This window comes from Gobio gobio (assembly GCF_949357685.1).
Source record: "Gobio gobio genome assembly, chromosome: 12".
Classification (NCBI taxonomy): domain Eukaryota; kingdom Metazoa; phylum Chordata; class Actinopteri; order Cypriniformes; family Gobionidae; genus Gobio; species Gobio gobio.
Window position 1 is genome coordinate 4,475,644 of NC_137105.1, and position 17,587 is coordinate 4,493,230.

The 17,587-nt window shown below is 35.4% G+C and overlaps 1 protein-coding gene across 1 annotated transcript in view; it reads left to right on the forward strand.

The window, feature by feature from the left end:
* The first annotated feature begins 4,707 nt into the window (after positions 1 to 4,707).
* Positions 4,708 to 17,587, forward strand: part of slc35b2 (solute carrier family 35 member B2) — a 14,777-nt gene continuing 1,897 nt past the window's right edge. The window contains exons 1-4 of the mRNA XM_079831697.1: positions 4,708 to 5,097; positions 7,265 to 7,455; positions 10,583 to 10,743; positions 13,074 to 13,352. Of these exons, the coding sequence (XP_079687823.1) occupies positions 5,078 to 5,097; positions 7,265 to 7,455; positions 10,583 to 10,743; positions 13,074 to 13,352 (651 nt within the window). The 5' untranslated portion in view covers positions 4,708 to 5,077. The remainder of the gene's footprint in view (positions 5,098 to 7,264; positions 7,456 to 10,582; positions 10,744 to 13,073; positions 13,353 to 17,587) is intronic.

Here is a 17,587-nt window from a genome sequence, read left to right on the forward strand (position 1 = left end):
CTGCCTTTTTTGGACCACATTACAGTTTTAGAGTTCCGGATCAGCAAGAAAGGCAAATTACAAGTATAGATGAATATAATAGATCACATTTAGAAATAAATATTAAGGTCTAACCGTAGTATTCACTGTCGGCTAACTCTAGATAAACATATGCACTCACCTAAAGGATTATTAGGAACGCCTGTTCAATTTCTCATTAATGCAATTATCTAATCAACCAATCACATGGCAGTTGCTTCAATGCATTTAGGGGTGTGGTCCTGGTCAAGACAAACTCCTGAACTCCACACTGAATGTCGGAATGGGAAAGAAAGGTGATTTAAGCCATTTTGAGCGTGGCATGGTTGTTGGTGCCAGACGGGCCGGTCTGAGTATTTCACAATCTGCTCAGTTACTGGGATTTTCACGCACAACCATTTCTAGGGTTTACAAAGAATGGTGTGAAAAGGGAAAAACATCCAGTATGCGGCAGTCCTGTGGGCGAAAATGCCTTGTTGATGCTAGAGGTCAGAGGAGAATGGGCCGACTGATTCAAGCTGATAGAAGAGCAACTTTGACTGAAATAACCACTCGTTACAACCGAGGTATGCAGCAAAGCATTTGTGAAGCCACAACACACACAACCTTGAGGCGGATGGGCTACAACAGCAGAAGACCCCACCGGGTACCACTCATCTCCACTACAAAGAGGAAAAAGAGGCGACAATTTACACAAGCTCACCAAAATTGGACAGTTGAAGACTGGAAAAATGTTGCCTGGTCTGATGAGTCTCGATTTCTGTTGAGACATTCAGATGGTAGAGTCAGAATTTGGCGTAAACAGAATGAGAACATGGATCCATCATGCCATGCCATGCCATGCCACTGTGCAGGCTGGTGGTGGTGGTGTAATGGTGTGGGGGATGTTTTCTTGGCACACTTTAGGCCCCTTAGTGCCAATTGGGCATCGTTTAAATGCCACAGCCTACCTGAGCATTGTTTCTGACCATGTCCATCCCTTTATGACCACCATGTCCCCATCCTCTGATGGCTACTTCCAGCAGGATAATGCACCATGTCACAAAGCTCCAATCATTTCAAATTGGTTTCTTGAACATGACAATGAGTTCACTGGACTAAAATGGCCCCCACAGTCACCAGATCTCAACCCAATAGAGCATCTTTGGGATGTGGTGGAACGGGAGCTTCGTGCCCTGGATGTGCATCCCACAAATCTCCATCAACTGCAAGATGCTCTCCTATCAATATGGGCCAACATTTCTAAAGAATGCTTTCAGCACCTTGTTGAATCAATGCCACGTAGAATTAAGGCAGTTCTGAAGGCGAAAGGGGGTCAAACACAGTATTAGTATGTGTTCCTAATAATCCTTTAGGTGAGTGTATTTCTTCTGTTGTTGCATCTAGCTTCTTAAATACATATCGATTGGACTCATTTTTGCAATTCTTTGTACTGTGGCATCTTAAAGTCCCAGGTTACTCGGCTACAATTGGTTCAAAATGTCTACACAACCTTGCACCACATCACCTATCTGAACCAAGCCTGCTGCACTCGTGTTAAAAACTGAAGCCGATGCATCTCGATCGCCCCTGGGTGTTTGGTCCCAGTAGACATAGATATCCATAATAAAGGCTAGATGTCTCGTCCGTGCTGCTGGCCAATGGAGGTCGACGTCCGCACCTGGCGGCCATCTTGTCACCGTCAGCTCGCTCACTCCTAACGTTGTTTTAATGGTGCCTGTACTTTTTAAATAATCATAACTTGCCTCAATTTTCTACCGATTTTCAAACTGTTTGGTTTGTTATAAACGTCAGAGATGTAGTTATGACACTGCATACTTATGAATAATTATTCATAATTTGTTCAAGCATCCAGAATTATAGCCACGTTAATAACATTTGTAAGAAACCAAAACATTTGTAAATCCGTCAAGATTTCAGCGAGATAAGAGTATTTGTGGTACCTTACATCAGAGCCCGCCAGAAAGCTTGCCTGTGACAAGATGGCCGCCAGTGATGACGTTAGAGACTCCGCCGTAAGACATCTAGCTCATAAGCCCCGCCCCCTCCATGTAATCTAATGAACGCGAGGCAAACTAAACAATCAAATTACACTTCATATCATTTCCCCCCAAATATGTTTACTGTCATTCTAGGCAGTTTTTATCACTGTGATTTCATTTCAAGTGTTCGTTTTTTAAATAAGTTTAGTTTTAGTTAGTTATTTGATGCTATAAAAACAACATAATAATTAAGTGTAAAATTCCCTGTGCCAATTTTCAATGTATAAATTAAATATAGATTAATCTTTGTTTTGTTCAGACTGCAGTGAGAGTAAAGCGTTTCTGCAGAATAAAACCAGAAACCGAGGGGAACGCAGATATGATGTCATCGACAGGCCACGCCCTCACACGTCCCGGTTCCTCGGTTAAAATAGCTCACGATTTACAAATAGTAGGAAACATTTGGGATATTGTAAGTACTTGACTGAACAAAATATATAACACTGGCCTAGTGGTTTTGGGGTATTTTACTGAAAAAATGTTACATAGTGCACCTTTAAGACATAACTGACTGTGTTTACGAGATTATTTGGAGATAATTTTGTGTGTGTGTGTGTGTGTCCATTAAAACACAAGGAGAAATTGATCAATTGATTTCACCTCTTCTTTTGATTTCTGATTGCTTAAAATCGCTTGAATAATTAAATTGGCTAGACTTAGAAACGCGTGGAAATTATAAACTTTCACTCTATGATTTGCAACTAATCACATGTGACCGCATCACACACACATCAACTATCCGTCACACACCTCATAAACATACCTGCTGTTTACTTCACAACCATGTTATTTGGGGTTTAAGCGTCAAACACTGCGTATAAAACAAGCCAGATAGACACTGGTGGTGACTGATTTCTGCTTTCGACCTTTTAAGAGGAAAACGTGAGACAGTGTGTATTGATACCGGGAAAACAACAATGACCAGAACACACACACACACACTAGTTCCTGGTAAATGTGTGTTTTACATCATGTGCCACATCACTCTTCCTCATACTTACCACAAATATATCCTATTCATTTAGAGCCATAGAGAAAACTCGTTCTACTTCTAGTAAAACAAGCTAGATATGTTTTTTTATACCCTTTTTTTTGCAATTAATAAATTAAATAAATAATAAATTGCAATTAATAAATGATATAATTAAATGCACACTTTAAGAATTCCAAAAAATCTTTACATTAAGATCCCATTATTGAACACATTAACTAACATTCACTATCATTGAGCAATACGTTTCTTTATTTAGTATTTATTATTTTAATGTTTTAGGTTAAGGGGCAAGCGTTAATTATTAAAATTTAATTATTCTGTTGGTTCATGTTAGCGCACGTCCAATAACAGATACAACTTTTGATTTTAATAATGTATTAGTAAATGTTGTAATTAATATTAACTAAGTATTTTTCATTGTTAGTTCATGTTAACTAATGAAACACTGTAAATTGTTACCAAAATATTAAAAGTTATAAAACATTTTTTAACTTAATGAACAATATTTGATACTTAAATAGTAGTGCTGTCAAATATTAATCGCGGTTAATCGCATTCAAAATAAAAGTTTGTTTACATAATATATATGTGTGTGTACTGTGTATAATTTGTATATTCACACACATGCATGTATATATTTAAGATATAAAATATTTATATGTAAGATAAATTATATAAATATATTTACAGTATATACATGCAAATGTATACATTAATGAATGTGTATAATAATTATACACAGTCCACACATATATTATGTAAACACAAACTTTTATTTTGGATGTGATTAATCGCGATTAATCGATTTGACAGCACTATTATATATATATATATATATATATATATATATATATATATATATATATATATATATATATATATATATATATATATATATATATATATATATATATATATATTAATATAAATATATATTTTTTCTAATATGAAATGATATGAGTATTGAAAATAGCTTAGAAAATAATAAATTAATAAAAAATAATATAGAAAATGTGGAAGAAGCTAAAACTAAATGAGTATTATTTTCAATATTCAAATACATATTTTTTTCAATTTGGGGACTAAATATTTAACTTCCATTAACAAGTAATGTTACGACATACAATAAAATAAAATGTGTACTATTGTAACATTTTTACACAATTTTATAAATATATTTTAATTATATTTTGGATATTTTGGAAATGTTTTCTCAATATTCAATGTAATATTTTTTTTTAAATCACAGAAAATCAGCTTTAATTATAATAATGTGTAATATGACCTTTTTTACAGTCTATGAATAAAAATAAAATAATAATATATATATATATATATATATATATATATATATATATATATATATATTTGTTATAATATCCTGTAATATATATATTATTGAACACAAAATCTGAATACAACAAAATGGCGTAGAACAGTCAAAATACATATAAAATACTGTCATGGAAGGAAAATACTGTTATGTTTATCTTTTTGAAAATCAAAAAGATAAACATAACACATACAATTAAATAATAATAATAAGTTTGAATAGACGCGTGACGTCAGAGCGGCGCCGAATCTGCACGCCGAGTAAATTTCAAAATAAAAGTCCCTCATAAAGAATAATGAACTCCCCCGCCCACAAAACCCAAGGACGTTTCACTCTCTCAACTGTGCCAACACGGCTGTCAAACAATAACACATTCACATATTTACTTAAGGCTTATAACGCAACACTTAAGTGGAAATTATACGGATATGTGAAGGTGTGTCTCCTTTCACAACCGGAAACGGTGCAGTGCTGTGTGTGTTAGTGTTAACACGTCAGTCCAGATGAACTCATGAGTGAAGCAGGCCGAGAAGTTTCAGGTCAGAAACACACGGGGTTTGTCCGGATCCTGGATGTCGGTGGTTTGATCGCAGGCCGAAGGCTTTATCGACACATGACCGGCGCAGGAGCGCGTTTGGAGACTCTCAGCGGCTGTTTCGGGGAGTTTTGAACAGGCGGAGCTGCTGGAAAATGCCTCTGTTTCCATGGAGGTACTGAAACATGAAGCTGCTGAAACACCACAATAACATCTAAACGTTCATCTCGCGCTTCTAATGCAACACTTAACACATTTCATACCAGTTATCAGCTCTGATCTATATAAATGACTATATATGTTCTCTATATAGAGTCCTGACTCTTGATGAATGTTTACTTGTGCATCAGTAAATGCTGTTCTCTTTAACGTCCTGTTCATCCAGTTATCCTGAAAACATCACACAAATATGAAGCAGCAAAACCTGGTTAACAGTGATAATAAGAACCATAATTAATAATTGAGTAGTAAATCATATTAGAAGGGTTTGTGAAGGATCATATGACACTGAAGACTGTAGTAATGATGATAAATTCAGCTTTGATCACAGGAATAAATTACACTTTACTATATATTCAGAATAGTGTATTAATAGAATTGTAATAATATTTCACAATATTACTGTTTATATTGTTGCTCAAACAAATGCAGACTTGATGGGCTTTATTCCAAATCTGTGTGTAACTTATATGTAAATTAACTTATATATATATATATATATATATATATATATATATATATATATATATATATATATATATATATATATATATATATATATATATATATATATATATATATTTAAGATTTATTGTTTATATATATTTAATATTTATTGTTTATATATTTTTTTTTAATACGTATTATATATATTTAATATTTATATATATTCAATATTTATTTTATATATATATATATATATACTATATATTTTTTATTAAAAAATGTTATTATATATATATATATATATATATATATATATATATATATATATATATATATATATATATATATAAAAAAAAAAATATTGAATATATATATAAATATTAAATATATATAATACGTATTAAAAAATATATATAAAAAAAATATATATATAAACAATAAATATTAAATATATATAAACAATAAATCTTAATATATATATATATATATATATATATATATATATATATATATATATATATATATATATATATATATATATATATATATATATATATATATATATATATATATATATATATTTAATATATATATATATATATATATATATATATATTTAATATATATATTTAATATATATATATATATATATTTAATATATATATATATATATATATATATATATATATATATATATATATATATTTAATATTATATATATTTAATATTTATTGTTTATATATATATTTTTTTATATATATATTTTAATACGTATTATATATATTTAATATTTATATATATATATTCAATATTTATTTTATATATATATATATATATATATATATATATATATATATATATATATATATATATATATATATATATATATATATATATATATATATATATATATATATATATATATATATATATATATATATATATATACTATATATATATATATATACTATATATATATATATATACTATATATATATATATATATATATATATATATATACTATATATATATATACTATATTTTTTTTTATTAAATATATATATATATATACTATATATTTTTTTATTAAATATATATATATAATATTAAATATATATACGTGTGTGTGTGTGTATGTGTATAATATATATATATAATTATACACATACATGCGCTCCAGATGGCAGCTATGTAATCTAAATTTAAAATAGAAAAAAAATGTAAGTCATGGAAATTCACTGGTGAGGTGTGGAACTGTTTGTTGACTGCAGTCTTTCAGAGACGCTTGGCAAACACCTTTATGAAGCCTCTTAATTACTATGCTCTGAATTTATACTGGGATGCAAGCGTCTGTAATGAAGCGTTCATCGAGTTCTTATAATCGTCACTAATCTGTGGGGTCGGGTAACGCTGGGCGTTTGAATAGGGGTTAGTTTGTGTCGATCCTGCTGCAGTCCAGCTCTGTGCACAAAGACCTTCTGTTGGAAAGGGATCCGACTCCTGGGACAAGACCTGCTCAATTCCAGGAATGCCCAAACTACTACACACACTAAAGTATGGCGCAAAGTTACTCTTGATTCCCCTCCCGTTGCATTTCGAGCAGATATGTGATATTTTGGGGTTCTTGCAGATTTTACATTTTGTTTTTAATCCACTCTACCTCTTTTCCTTGTAGTTTGTGTGTGTGTGCGGCGCTGTGTGTTCTGCCGGCCGTGCGAGCGGACGCTGAAGATGCTTCGCTGCTGGGCGGCTGGCAGGACGTGTGGCTCTTCCGCTTGTTCCTCAATGTTTTGGGCTACGCCACCATCATCATCCCGGGATATTTCCTCATCAGCTACTTCAAAAGGACCAATTATCTAGAAACAGGTTTGTTGGAGTTTCTCACTTCTTGTTTCGTTTCCAGACCCAAATGTTGTGGTGTCACTTTACAATAAAGTTCCTTTTGTTATCATTAGTTATTCTAAATCATTTATTAATCTTAAAGGATTAGTTCACTTTTAAATAAACTTTAGCTGATCATTTACTCACCCCCATGTCATCCAAGATGTCCATGTCTTTCTTTCTTCAGTCGAAAAGAAATTACGTTTTTTGATGAAAACATCTTCAACGCACGTATTTTGACCTCACTTAGCGGAAGTTATGGCGGAGCTCAGAGATGATCACGTTCGTCTGTTAAGAGGTAAAATATTAGCATAAATACTGCTCGGTTTCTCGCAGAAACTGATGGTTTGGCTAGATAAGACCCTTATTCATCGTCTGGTATCGTTTAAAGCCCTTTGATGCTGCACTGAAACCCGTTTGGAGCCCATTGAAGTCCATTATATGGAGAAATATCCTGGAATGTTTTCATCAAAACTTAATTTCTTTTCGACTTTAGAAAGAAAGACATGGACATCTTGGATGACATGGGGGTGAGTAAATTATCAGCAAAAGTTTATCTAAAAGTGAACTAATCCTTTAATGTTCATTTCAACATTTACTAATGCATTGTTAAAGGGTTGATGAATTGAGAAATCAACTTTCCCTTGAGCCTTTGATATATAAAAGTTAATCGTGATATAAGAATATCCTGTGAGTTTCAGAGCTGAAAACGTCCTTGTTAGTCAAAGAAAAGCTTTTATAGACACCAGGCCCAGAAAACGAGAGATCTCAGAATATGTCGACCAATGACGTCATAGAATGCAGAAGCACCGCCCACCGACTCGTGGAGCTAAAGGGGTCGCGCTACCGAGCAATAAACATGCCGGTTCCAGCTCACGTACGTAATGGTGCGTTCACACCGGACGTGAATGAAGCGTTTCGCACAAGTGATTTACATGTTAAGTCAATGCAAACATGCGAATAGACATTTTGCGTTGAAAAATCTGAACTTTGCCGGATATTCGCGCCACGTTAACCAATCAGGAGCTTGCTCTAGTAGTAACAACAATGAGGAGAAAATCATATGGTTTATATTAATATCTGGTTCAGACAAGTGTGCATATGATTATCACTGTAATAAAATTAAATGACATGAAACATAACCCAGTCTCTTTTTGTTAAATACAAGTCTATTTATGATCAATAATACAAAAGTATAAGTAAAAGGTATAAGAAGCTATACATGAAATAAAGCAAACAATTCAGTCAAACATTCAAAGTCAGTGCTAGTCGGCTACAATGGTAACGTAAAGTTATAGCCTAAAAATAAAAAAAATGAATGAAACTTCACTTTGCCCTCAGCCTAAACGATTTGCCAGGGAACAAATTATAGATCCATGAGACCAAAGATTGGCCGTTAGATCAACACAAGACGAATTATAGCTGGAGACGCCGCAGAGACATCAGAGCCAGCGGCAGACGGCAGAAGGACTGGCCGAGGAAAGGTTGATCTCGCTGGGGTTAATGAGCGCTGCTGATCGCCTGGAGCTCACAACTCCGAAAACGCCAGATCAAATGTCCAAATAGGCACTCTTTTTATAAATAAACCACAGATTTGAGCTTTAAACAACTACATTATCACCTGAAAAAGTCTTAAAACTACGGTTTGTCACACATTAACAGTAGTATTTTTACAAAAAAAGACGTGTAAACACAGCCCATGTCAGCCATTTCTCAACGAGACGAGCCGCTGGCTGAAGCCCCGCCCATGACGTGTATTCCCGTCTGTTGTGAAGTGAATGTCACGCGCGAATGAAGCGAGTAAACTCAAAATGTTCAAGCGTCCAACTTTGCGCGAATAGCGCAAATTATTTGCGTCCGGTGTGAATGCACCATAAGACTTTGCGCGTTTGTTCACTTAATTTCACAGCAGAATCGATTGTAAACAAGAGACTGGATTTGCAGACATATTGAGATTAAAACACAATGCTGTGCTTCTGGATCCGACAGGAATGGTGCAACACACTTATGTAAGTAAAACATGTTTTTTAGTATTGCATTGTTACAGATCGTTTGATATCTATTGATTACATACCTTAGCACGCGGTCACAGGCTGGAGAAGATGTTATTGGTTCATTCGTGATCAGACTCGGACTTGTAACGCCAGGGCTCGCAACACCCAACGTCCCGGGGCTATGTGTTTTTCAGACTGGCTACCAAAATGTATCACCGGCCTGCCGACGGGCTATCTTAAATAGTGAAATAACATTCCTTTCTTGCGCGCATGTGTGTGTGTGTGTGTGTGTGTGCGGGTCGTGGTTATATTCACCGATCGGGTGAGCCAAGTAATACAAAAATACCATTCCAATCAGTCGCAGGTGAATGAGAGATGAATCATTGTGTTTGTTTGATAAAGATATTTTGATATATTATAAGCGTTTCCCCAGACGTTTTCCAGCTCATTAAATATGCAAATCTTATCCAATCCTAGCCGTGGGTGTTTACTTCCAAGTCTTCAGTGCGGCACGCCCATCAAAACCGAGCGTTTTTCAGAGAGCCTCAAAACCAGGGCAGAAAATAGCCTATTACTTATTCATTATGATGCTTCTGAATGTAAAAACCACACAAACGTCATAAGTTGACCTCAGACAACATTTAAAAAGCCAGTTCATGACACCTTTAAAATCAAAAGTCATATCTGTGATGTAATGGGCTTGATCTGAGAGGTGTAAACATAGAAATATAATGTGTTTTTTGAACATTCAAGCATGAAAACCTATTCTAGTAGACCTGGAAACAAAAGAAACACTAATGGTCCCCTTTAGTTTTAGTTAATGCATTAACTATTTTTTTATTTTCTAATTTTATACAAAGTTGCTTGCACCAAAAGTTTCCTGTGCCTTGTTCAATCCTTTCAGTTTTTTATTGCTTCAGCACAATATTCACAAGCAGATGGTACATTTTCAAAACTCTTAGTACTAATATCACAACAGATCATCAAAAGTGCAAACATTTCAGCATGTTTTCAAATGCGTCATCTACACAATATAACGTTGCAACAACTCCCGTTGTACTTGCAGAATGTACTTGACAAACCAGATTTGTTTTTGCACACTGCTCATGTTTCTGCAGGCCGTGGGCTTTGTTATCCTCTCATAAAGACGTGTGTGTTTGGGAATGAATCTAAAACCGGACTGCTGGACGAGGTTTCAACAGCGTCCAGAAACGACTCTGAATCCACTTCATCAGCTCGACAGGCCTTCAAATTGATCTTCTGTGCTGCTGGACTCCAGGTAACGCCCCTGGGTTAAATGTCACACTCAATAATTTAAGTTAAAGGGATAGTTCACCCAAAAATGAAAATTAGCCCATGATTTACTCACCCTCAAGCCATCCTAGGTGTGTATTACATTCTGCTTTCAGACATACACAATTGGAGTTATATTAAAAAAGTCCTGGCGCTTCCAAGCTTTATAATGGCAGTGAATGTCAGGCCAAAATTTGAAGCTCAAAAAAGTGCATCCATCCATTATAAAAGTGCATCCATCCGTCATAAAAGTGCATCCATTATAAAAGTGCATCCATCCATCATAAAAGTGCATCCATTATAAAAGTGCATCCATTATAAAAGTGCATCCATCCGTCATAAAAGTGCATCCATCCATTATAAAAGTGCATCCACCCATTATAAAAGTGCATCTATCCATCATAAGTGCATCCATCCATCCATCATAAAAGTGCATCCATCTGTCATAAAAGTGCATCTATCCATCATAAAAGTGCATCCATCCATCATAAAAGTGCATCCATCCATCCATTATAAAAGTGCATCCATCCGTCATAAAAGTGCATCTATCCATCATAGTATCTATCCAGTGCATCCATCCATCATAAAAGTGCATCCATCCATTATAAAAGTACATCCATCCATTATAAAAGTGCATCTTTCCATTATAAAAGTGCATCTATCCATCATAGTATCTATCCAGTGCATCCATCCATTATAAAAGTACATCCATCCATTATAAAAGTGCATCTATCCATTATAAAAGTGCATCCATCCATCATAAGTGCATGCATTCATCATAAAAGTGCATCCATCCATCCATCATAAAAGTGCATCCATCCATCCATTATAAAAGTGCATCCATCCATCCATCATAAAAGTGCATCCATCCATCCATCCATCCATTATAAAAGTGCATCCATCCATCCATCATAAAAGTGCATCCATCCATCCATCCATTATAAAAGTGCATCTTTCCATTATAAAAGTGCATCTATCCATCATAGTATCTATCCAGTGCATCCATCCATCATAAAAGTGCATCTATCCATCATAAAAGTGCATCCATCATAAAAGTGCATCCATCCATCATAAAAGTGCATTTATCCATCATAAAAGTGCATCCATCCATCATAAAAGTGCATCTATCCATCATAAAAGTGCATCTATCCATCATAAGAGCATCCATCCATCCATCATAAAAGTGCATCTATCCATCATAAAAGTGCATCTATCCATCATAAAAGTGCATCTATCCATCATAAAAGTGCATCTATCCATCATAAAAGTGCATCCATCCATCATAAAAGTACATCCATTCATCATAAAAGTGCATCTGTCCATCATAAAAGTGCATCTGTCCATCATAAAAGTGCATCTGTCCATCATAAAAGTGCATCTATCCATCATAAAAGTGCATCTATCCATCATAAAAGTGCATCCATCCATCATAAAAGTGCATCTATCCATCATAAAAGTGCATCTATCCATCATAAAAGTGCATCTATCCATCATAAAAGTGCATCCATCCATCATAAAAGTACATCCATTCATCATAAAAGTGCATCTGTCCATCATAAAAGTGCATCTGTCCATCATAAAAGTGCATCTGTCCATCATAAAAGTGCATCTGTCCATCATAAAAGTGCATCTGTCCATCATAAAAGTGCATCTGTCCATCATAAAAGTGCATCCGTCCATCATAAAAGTGCATCTATCCATCATAAAAGTGCATCCATCCATCATAAAAGTGCATCCATCCATCATAAAAGTACATCCATTCATCATAAAAGTGCATCTGTCCATCATAAAAGTGCATCTGTCCATCATAAAAGTGCATCTGTCCATCATAAAAGTGCATCTATCCATCATAAAAGTACATCCATTCATCATAAAAGTGCATCTGTCCATCATAAAAGTGCATCTGTCCATCATAAAAGTGCATCTGTCCATCATAAAAGTGCATCTGTCCATCATAAAAGTGCATCTGTCCATCATAAAAGTGCATCTGTCCATCATAAAAGTGCATCTGTCCATCATAAAAGTGCATCTATCCATCATAAAAGTACATCCATTCATCATAAAAGTGCATCTGTCCATCATAAAAGTGCATCTGTCCATCATAAAAGTGCATCCATCCATCATAAAAGTGCATCCATCCATCATAAAAGTGCATCCATCCATCATAAAAGTACATCCATTCATCATAAAAGTGCATCTGTCCATCATAAAAGTGCATCTGTCCATCATAAAAGTGCATCTGTCCATCATAAAAGTGCATCTATCCATCATAAGTGCATCCATCATCATAATTCATGTTTTTTGTGCATTGTCCAGGTGTCGTACCTGACGTGGGGCGTTCTTCAGGAGCGGGTGATGACGCGCTCATACGGCTCCACGGAGGTGGAAGGCAGTGGTGAGCGCTTCAAAGATTCCCAGTTTCTGGTGTTCATGAACCGGATCCTGGCCTTGACGGTGTCCGGCCTGTGGTGTGTCCTGTTCAAACAGCCCCGCCACGGCGCACCCATGTACAAATACTCCTTCGCTTCACTGTCCAACATCCTCAGCAGCTGGTGCCAGTATGAGGCGCTCAAATACATCAGCTTTCCCACACAGGTACAGCACTGCATTCTGGGTAAATTAGCTATATGAACATGTGGTCCAAAAGAAAAAGTGAACCATTAAAGGTGCACTGTTGTTGTTTTCTACAATTCTATGAGTCTATGACAGCCTATAGAACCATATGGTAAAAAGTTGTAAAATTTTGCACACAGTTAGAGGAGATATGAAAAAATGTCTATTTTTGCTTATAACTTCTAAACGGTTTGCCAGTTTAAAATAGGTCTCGTTAGGTTTGGTACCACATGCCAAGTCGAATGATACCCAATTTTCCCATATCGGCCTTTTTGAATGTCAGCCATTTTGAATTCTGTAGTAAAATGCCGTGTTTTATGAACGCATTGGTGTATCGTTACACAACTTGGTATGGGTCAGCGGACCGCCATGCCCTGAAGGAGCCTGAGAAGTTTCAGGTCAGTGCCACCTTGTGGTAATACATATTTACATGCTTATGAATTTAGATGTGGTTGACTTATTTTCACAGCAGTCATTTCGTTAGATCGAGTCCAATGATGCCAAACATGCTAGGTTTCGCTTAATGGCTTGTCTGACGTTGTGATTTAGCTTTTAAAAAAATCACGAATCTTTTTGAAACCGTTATTTCAATCGAGATGAAACCACTGTAGGAAAATATCATAGCAAGTTGACTAATATGGGCTAAATGTCAAAAATGTGATTGTAAGTAGCAAAAAAAAGCAAATTCTGGCCTTTTTTTAATGTGTTCATAAATATAAATGTCTATAACTCCTAAACAAAATGAGATTTTCACAGAATTTGGCACATGTATGTATGAGCACATGTAAAGAAACTGGTGGGATTGTTCCACTTGCTGGCACTATAAGCAGGGTTCCTACACAATTTTCATTTCAAAATTCCAGACTTTTCCAGACTCGAATTTTCAGACTTCCCTACAGATTTTTCCGACCATATTTAACTTGTTCTGATAAATTGTTTTCAAATTCAACTGCTAACAAGTGTTATATTCTAAAGATTTAGTATTGGCGTTTTTGCCTTTTATTAGGATAGGAAAGTAGCTAGACAGGAAGTAAGGTGGGAGAGAGAGGGGCGGGATTGGGAAAAGTCCATGAGGCCGGACTCGAACTCGGGTCTCCCGAAACACAACAGCACTACATGGCGACGCACTTACCCACAATGCTATCTGCACCGACAAGTCTGTTACACTCTGAGTCAAAACCTCTATGTAGGCTATCTAATATTTAGAAATCCTATATTAAAATATTGCCTTTTGTGACCTTAACGATCAAAATGCTAAATCAGTCACAATTTTTTAAAGGGTTATTAATTTACCCAAAAATGAAATTTCTATCATAATATACTTACCCTCATGTCATTCTAAACTAATAAGAATTTTGTTAATCTTGGAAATATTGGACACATGAAGATATTTAAAGGATTAGTTCACCTTAAAATGAAAATGTCCTAATCATTTACTCACCCCAATGCATCCAAAATGGCAACCAACTCAAAAACTTAATTTATCTTTCACTAAAGAAAGTAATGCATGGATATATTGGATGGCATTGAGGTGAGTAAATGATTAGGACATTTTCATTTTGGGGTGAACTAATCCTTTAATAAAAGGGACTAAAATCTCTCAAATTTAAAATATTAAAAATGTTAATATAATAAACTTATGGTTTTGAAAGACATGGGGGTAAATAAATGACAAATTTTCATTTTGGGTGTACTATTCCTTTAAGAACTCCACCATCGACTCCTCAAACCCAACTTGCTTTCTCAAACTACGAAGTGCAGTGTTAACCACTGTTGAACTGTGAAGAGGAAGGAACACACAGGTCTGACCTTTACTGCCATAGCTAGGCTACAAGTTTTTCATTCATAGAAAAAAACGATTGTGTATATATTTATTATATACATTTAGAAATTAATTTTATATTTAGAAAATGAAATAGGGACAATAGTCTGGAAACATAAATATTTTTCCATACTCTGATTTATTTTTTCCATACTTTTCCAGACCTGGAAATTACTCAAATCAAATTCCATACTTTTCCAAACCCCGTAGGAACCCTGTATAAGTGAACAAAACTAAAATACTGTACTGTAGTTAGTGCTAATTTTTATTGTAAAATGCGATATTTTACGAACGCATTAGCGTGTCGTTGCGAAACTTGGTATGTGTCATTGGGACCACTCAAAGTTTTGAGACAGCGCCACCTTGTGGTCAAACGTTATAATGACATTTCCAAAAATGCTTTTGCTTATTGTTGTAGTTTTTCTGCAGCTCCCAGCCATGCTTGCATGTCACATTGTTCCTGTTTGTGCTTGGTCTCGATAATAGCTTGATTTAAATTAGGGATGTTAACCGATGACCGTTTGACCGATTGTTGACCGTATCAACGTTAACCGATCAAAGTTGTCGGTTAAAAAAAAAAAAGTGATCTCTAAATTAGGCTATTATAGACAGTGGACTAAACACTACCACAGTTAGCCATCACAACAAATCCCTCACACTCAATTTTTCATAACTCGACTGTTTGTACTTAATAAACCAATAAAAACATTTGTCACAGCGTTTGGGTTTGCGCGCTCACAAGGTTTGCGGTTAGAGCCAGGGCAGACGACAGTATGAAGCGTGCAAAGAAAAGTGGTGTGTGGGACCATTTCACCAAAAAGAACAACACAGATGTAAGTTGCAACTTGTGTGATACAGTGCTTAATTAGAAGGCACACAGTGAGTTAGACCTGCCTTGGCCGGTGCGTCTTTTACGCATTCTGAAGGTGCCGGTTTTATCCATTGGTTTTATCGTGTTGCAGTCTATTAGACAACACTCCGCATAAGATGGGCTTACATTTGGAAATATATTACATCTATATTTCAGTGGTAACACATAAGGTGTTGATCATCATCTTTCTTTATTATTGTTAGCACTACCTCGAACTAAAGCGGCGTCTCTTCGGAGCTGTCATTTTCTTAAATGAGCCGCGGCAATGTTTCAAATGAGCTTCTTACGCTAGACAAATGCCTTTACTTTCAACGCGATCACCTTGCACCCAAACCATTTCGAAACTAAGGAGCCATTTGTCCTCCGATTACAAACAAGCTCCTCGGCGGCGCGTTTGCGGGACTCATGTTTCGCGCTGTAGGGGATTTAAAAAAAAGTGACGTGAGTGGAAGGGAGGCGGCGGCGCCGGGACAGTGTGTGCGTGTGCGTGTGTGTGTGTGTGTGTGTGTGTGTGTGTGTGTGTGTGTGTGAGAGCGGGAGGCAGAGCGGCAGAGAGATTCGACAGAGTTGCGAAATTGCACTCGCGGCTGTTATTTCAAATAGCGCAGCATATTTTAAACCAGTCCTTCCAGAAAAATTCGGCTTTTTTTTGTGATTGTTGCGGGCAAAAATCCTTGATTATGCGGCACGTTTTCTTAAAAAATGCGATGAAAAATGCAGGATATTTATGCAATTTTATGCGATAAAATTGCGGGAACTTGCAAAAACTGCGGTTTGATGAGAGAGAGAAAAAAAGCACTACATCACAGAAAGTGCTGGAATATTTAGGTTCTCATCTTGTTTTATTGAAGACCTTAATAATGGCTCAAATTTACAAAACATTTAGTCAATCAAGTTCTGTAGCTTTACAAAAGAAATATGCTACAACTTCTGAAAAAATTAATAAATAACTTCCTGTTTTACAGATGTCGCTATACAAAACAGACATTTGAGTGCTTCCAATGCACAAAGTGCAATCTCTTAAAGGGTTAGTTCACCTAAAAATGAAAATTCTGTCATTAATGACTTCCCTTTATGTTGTTGGACGCAAATTAAGATATTTTAGTTGAATTCCGATGGCTCAGAAAGGCCTCCATTGGCACAATGTACACTCTCAAGACCCATAAAAGGTAGCCTACTAAAGACGTCGTTACAAAGTCCATCTCACTACAGTGGTTCTACAATAACTTTATGAAGCGACGATAATAGTTATTGTGTGCAAAAAAAACTAAATAACGACTTGTATAGTGATGACTGATTTCAAAACACAGCATCATGATGCTATGAATCATCGAGTCGATTCATGATTCGGATCGCGTGTCAAACTGCTGAAATACGTGACTTTGGCGATCCAACCCGCTGAATCGACTCATTGATTCATAACGCTTCAAACCGCTGAATCGACTCATTGATTCATAACGCTTCAAACCGCTGAATCGACTCATTGATTCATAACGCTTCAAACCGCTGAATCGACTCATTGAT